The 5620-nt window shown below is 45.7% G+C and overlaps 1 protein-coding gene across 1 annotated transcript; it reads right to left on the bottom strand.

Annotated features, from left to right (window-relative positions):
* Nucleotides 1-378: 378 nt before the first annotated feature.
* LOC136373870 (trypsin-like) lies at nucleotides 379-3631 on the bottom strand. Its single transcript, XM_066338893.1, has 5 exons — nucleotides 3526-3631; nucleotides 2645-2813; nucleotides 1790-2043; nucleotides 1030-1166; nucleotides 379-633 (listed from the first exon to the last, which is right to left on the bottom strand). Exons 1-5 carry the CDS (start codon nucleotides 3563-3565, stop codon nucleotides 484-486), a joined length of 750 nt encoding a protein of 249 aa, XP_066194990.1. The 5' UTR covers nucleotides 3566-3631; the 3' UTR covers nucleotides 379-483.
* Nucleotides 3632-5620: the final 1989 nt, after the last annotated feature.

Genomic DNA, 5620 nt, shown 5'->3' with positions numbered 1-5620 from the left:
ACAGTTCATTTGGGCACTTGCACTGTCCTCTGCACAGAGGATAATGAAGAGTAGGCGAGTCTGGGCTGCCCTCATGTGTTGAAGCAAGCAGCATCCTCCACTGTGAAGGGACTGGAGAACTACACAAGGACTGAGCAGAAACCTGAATTGTTCTTTTCAAAGTGAGGAACTTGGATGAACTGCCATGAATTAAAGACTTTTGAAACAACTGAAAATAATGGACTGGAAGGCTTTTAAGAATGGGTGTGTAAATTTTTCCAAGATCCCTTCAGTTCTGCAGGTACTATAAATACTAAATACTTTCTCCTTACTGGAATTCACTGCCTTTGTGCTCTATATCACAGGCAATGGAAATTCCCAGAGAAACAGTGCACAAAGTAAGGGTGCCTGAAAGTCTTTATTAATGTTTCATAATTTTTGCTTGTCCAGACCCACAAAAACAGAAATGATGATGAGAAATACAGGTCACACCAAACGAGCATCTCAGTTGGCAGCAATGGTGGACTGGATCCAGGAGACGTAGTTGCAAACCTTGGTGTAAACTCCGGGGTAGCCCCTCTGGGCACATCCAATACCCCAGGAAACAATGCCCTGGAGCTGTCCATTGCAGACCACGGGGCCGCCGGAATCTCCCTGCGCACACAAAGGGTATGGATATTGAGCAAATGGCATCAGCCTAAGCAATGAGCCAGAGCTCCCCGACATCACTGGCTTTGGAGGAAGCCCTGTCAGGCCTACTCTGCACAAAGGTTCTACAAAGGCTGTTTCTGATTCACACTCTCCACCTGGTGCTACCATGCCTGACTGGAGCTCCAATGGACCCACAGCTAAGGATGAGTCAGCTGCCTGGTTTTGCCAGACACAGTACTCAGCAAACATTCAGGATATGTGTGCCTGAAGCCTCTGCTGTCATCCAAGAACTCAGATTTACCACTGCAGTGACTAGAGCTGACTCTGTAATGTGAAGGCATCTCCGTCTGAGAAAAGGCAAGAGAGAAATGACTGGGAAGGGAGAGGCACATGATTTACCTGGCAGGAATCTTTTCCTCCCTCCAGGAATCCTACACACATCATGTTATTGGTAATTTGCCTAGGGTAGGCATTAGAGCAGTCGGAGGCAGAGAGGACAGGAGCCTTCAGGCAATGCAGCTCGTCTGGGTAGTTACCTACAAGGAAACAGGGGGAGATGGTTGATGGCATTGCTGAGTCCTTTTCAGAGTTTGGAGATGATCTTAGCAGAAAAGTGAATGCTGGACACCCTGTTTTGGCAGCCATCCTGCTTCCTCTCAACAGCAACCACACAATGCGTTCCTTCAGTAGAGATGGAACAAATTCTACCCATGGGTTCACCATTCTACACTGCAGCCACCTTAACTCTTCTGGTATCTGCAATTTCATCAATTGCCAAGATGGGGCCACTCTTGTGATACATACACTGGAAGAAACCTGAGCCTCAGGAAAACCATCCTCTCCTCTTGGAGGTTTAGATGTCAGCAGTGGAATAAAACCACTTGCCATGCACATCTCTGGCCATTGGTTTGAAGGAATCAAGACCTCTGGTAGGAATTCTAGATCCACAGTCCCAGACCTCACCGTTATTCTCCGAGAACTGACAACTCTGTTGACATTAGCTGAACCCCGTGTGCAGTCCCTACACTGACCCATTGCTCAAAAGACCTGTCCCACGGCACTTCCCTGTGTTTTAGCCTTTCCTGTTGGGGGTTAATGGGGAGGTCTTAGAGACTGCCCTGGGCCCCCAGGGGTCTGTACATTCCCCCAGAGTACTCACTGCCACTGCTGAGAGTGTTGCCCCAGCCGGAGATCAGGCAGGTGGTGCCGGCGGCCACGCAGCTGGTAGGCAGAGCAATGGTTTGGACAGCTTTGGTGAGCTGGGCTGGGGTGGCCAGCTTGATGAGCATGATGTCATTGTCCAGGGTGTAGGCGCTGTAGCCAGAGTGGCGGATGACTTTAGCAGAGTTGATAAACTGCTGTGTGGATTCGGAGAGTGCCAGGTTGTGCTTCCCCAGCTGCACTTGGATGCGACTGGAAAAGAGAAGACACAGCATGTCCTTTACTGCTCCTGGCAGGTTGAGAGAAACCTCCCTGTCCCTGAGTGCACTTGCTCCAACATCACTGCCACAGAAGCCTTCTGGGGCAGGAGATCTTTCTTGTCCTCCAGGGAGCCCTGGGGAGGCACCCTGAGATCTTAACCACTCCCAGTACAGGTGGTGAATTTCTGCAGGTTTGTAAGTACATGACGGCAGTCGGATACATAGCAGCACTTTACACAAATGTTCTGGGACAAGGCAAACTGTTCTAGCCTGACCTCGTTCCTCTTCCTGTTCTCTAGGGACAATGCTTTAGCAAGATTCATGCAATTGATAAGAAATCACGGCCCAGAACTCATTGCTTGAGTACCCCATTGTTATTTCAGAAAGTGTTTTGCTTTCAAAGAAACATTTGCAAAAGTGGAAAACGCCTCAGGATGCCTCGGCCCAGCTTCCTGAATGATCCACTCATCCCTTGGCTGTCTCTGGTCAGAATGGATGCACTCAGATATTTCTGTCTCGTAGCTCAGAATTCCTGCTAGAAGTGAACTGGAAGACAGAAGTAGGTTATAGAACGATGTAGTTTTTCCACTCACGATTTGTAGCAGTGAGCAGCCGACACGACCCACTGGCTGCTGATGAGGGAACCTCCACAGAAGTGATATCCAGAATTCAGGGACACCTGATAGGGCACAGAGTTCGCGGCACAGGTGTAGCCTCCCACAATCTTGTCATCATCATCTTCAGCAAAGGTGGGGAAGGCAACTGGGAGAGAAGAATTTCTATGTATCAAGAGCTGGCCAAAGGTAATGTGGCTGTCATGTGCCCTGTGACTGCCTGTCTGCAGCCCCTCACTTGTAGGCTCCCCTTCTGTGGACACTCAGGGCAGCAGTGCTGGGCAGATCTAAGGCACATCCATTTGCTGCACCCTCAAAGAAGGGATCAGACCTACACTGGTACCTCACATATCTGCAACTAAAGCCCTGCTGGCTACTCCCCGAGGGAACATAAGGACACAGAAATGTTCTTGTTGGACCGGATCACGAGTGCGTCTTTCCCAGGATCCTGTCTACTGAAACAGTCAAGGGTTGCCTGAGGTAAAAAGTAAATACAAGTGTGCAGTAATATTTTCTTTGAGCACCTACCCAGGGTCCAAAATTTTTCAGTTGCTTTAGGACTTCCTGGGCCAGAAGTATTCCCTGTGCACTCCTTAGTCCTGCAGAAGGAGGCAGTCTTTTTCTGAAGCTATGGCCACATGTCTATAGGTGGGTCAGGAACCACTATGAAGGCATTCATTCCCCAGCTTGTGGCACAAGGCATTAGGAACAGACAGAAGAAGGAAGTTGCCGGGCCCTGCCTTCAGACTTCTGCAAGTCAAAACTGGACTTGGCTTTCCCACAGCAGGCTACCTTGCAGGTTTGCTCAGAAAATCTGCTTCCTATTAAATGTCAGAAATAGAAATAAAAAATATACTCACCAGCCACCCCAATAAAGGCGAGAAGCAGCAGGCACTTCATGGTCTTGATTCAAGCTCAAGCCCAGACTGGCTGACTGGATGTGGGAGCTGCTAGAAATACGTTTTTGGTAATGGTCTTATCTCTAGTCCAAGGTTTTCTCCAGAACACAAGTACACAATGGAAAATTTCAAAATCTAAAAATGTGGGCATTAGCAGGCATTGGTAGAATGTACAAATAACATACTCGTTAATCATAAACCTCTGCTAAGATAGAGAGCTATTTTAATTGTTCCCTTAGGTAGCCTTCAACCTAAAAAAACCTGTTGGCTTTGGAAGATGTGTAGTTGTTTGTCTGTCTCATTCTTATATGCAGCACCTGTTGAGGACGACTCTCAAACCATTTTCACATTCCTCTGTGCTGATGGTATCTTTCTTAAAAATGCATGTTTTTACCTGAAGTTGCATATTTTAGGTAGGGGACAGAAAGATATATTGCATTTTTGGGTGTGGAGGGGGGAGGGTGCGGGAGGAATCCAGTAAGCCCAGTGGTTAACTTTGTTGAGTTTATTTTAGCAAATCTCTTTACTTGAATAATGTAGGTTTATATCATTGCAACACAGTGTTTTCCTAAATCAAATTCCTCCATTGCAATTTCAAAAGGGAAGATAGAAAAACTATCCTGTGTCCCTCACCACTTCCCAAGTTAAATAGTTCAAATGTGGGAATGCTCAGCATCTCCCTTTTCTACTTTCTCTCTCCTAACCTGTATTTAAGTATGCACCCAAATACCAAACCATGCTTTTATTCATCTTTGGAATGTTCTACAGGAACTCACACAAGAATTTGTGTGAAGTCACACAAATAAAAACTCACTTGTTTTTGTCACACAAGAATTTCAGTATAATGCTGATGTTTATGAGTGTAATGTAGATGAGCAATAATCCTGTGAACACAAATAGTAAGATCTTCTGAAATTCCTCTCTGCAGGATTGGGGATTTCTGTCATGACACAAAGTTTACCAAAGCTTAAAGCTTTGATGAATAATCATGTTCATTCTCCAAGCAGCTGCCAACTTCATTATGTTAGTTCCTGAAAGACACAGTATTCTCTCCAGAGACAGTACAGAGAAGCCATATGTTTGGAGATGCTGGAATAGCTTGAGAGACTAAATAGGAATAATCTTCTTACTCCATTTCTTGATTAATTTTTTGTGGGGCCTGGAGGACTGATACACACAGTGTCACTGTCCAGATGTTAATTTTCCTTCGTGTTGAAGTGCAAGTCCAAGGCCGGGGACTCCTCCAAGGGGGTGCATGAATTCTGTTGGCCTTCAAACTGGTATGAGTGCACAGCTTTCTTACAAGCATGTTTTATCTTGTGAAAGAAAATAGGATTAGAAGCTTCCTGTGGGAAAGGAAAATGTCCATAATAAGATTAAGAGGGTCAAAAAATACCAAAGCTTCAATCCCATCGTAACTAAGTGGAGCAAGAAAAAATTACCATTTAGAATAGTGTTTAGTTTGAAATTTCTAATTTTTTTTGTACAAAACATGCCATTAACATAGACAAGATGTGCTGCTGAACATTCCGTCAACCGATTGTGATGTTTTTCACAGGTTCTTTTAAAGAACACACTCAAGGGTGTTCATGTATTGCAAACAAGTTTCTCATTTCATGCAGTGATGCTGCAGTAGAAAGCTGGGGTCTCCAGGGGCACAGGAAGGGGGAGGGATGGTGACTGAAGGGCAGCTGTGTTAGGTATTATCAATGGACAAGCAATAGCACCTTGTATTTCTAGACCTTCGTGTTCCTATTACAAATATTTCAGTCAGCTGTATCAACACTGGACTCAGATAAAGGAAATACATTTGTCCAGGCTGATGCAAGATCCTGGGAAAAAGAAACCTGGTAAAACCATGGGCTGACAGAGATAAAGATTCCTAGGAGCATAAATCAGGAGGAATTTCTGAGGGTGGTCCTTTTGTACCTCACAGAGCTTGGTGGGGGACGTTGCATTGATTCCCTCTTCCCACCTGTCTCATTTCTGGGAGAAGCTGGTACATTCTCCAAAGCTTCTTATCCTCCAGCTCTCCACACCTGAACAAAGCTGTTGC

This window comes from Sylvia atricapilla, chromosome 2, assembly GCF_009819655.1.
Source record: "Sylvia atricapilla isolate bSylAtr1 chromosome 2, bSylAtr1.pri, whole genome shotgun sequence".
NCBI lineage: Eukaryota > Metazoa > Chordata > Aves > Passeriformes > Sylviidae > Sylvia > Sylvia atricapilla.
Note: the sequence above shows the minus strand (reverse complement) of the source record. Positions and strands in the feature narration are given on the sequence as shown.

Excerpts from the sequence above, each read along its gene's own strand:
- LOC136373870 (XM_066338893.1), bottom strand. The coding sequence starts at position 3,565 with ATGAAGTGCCTGCTGCTTCTCGCCTTTATTGGGGTGGCTG. Across the intron at positions 1,167-1,789 it reads CAACACTCTCAGCAGTGGCA|GTAACTACCCAGACGAGCTG; the intron begins GTGAGTACTCTG and ends GTTTCCTTGTAG. Across the intron at positions 634-1,029 it reads GAGGAAAAGATTCCTGCCAG|GGAGATTCCGGCGGCCCCGT; the intron begins GTAAATCATGTG and ends TTGTGTGCGCAG.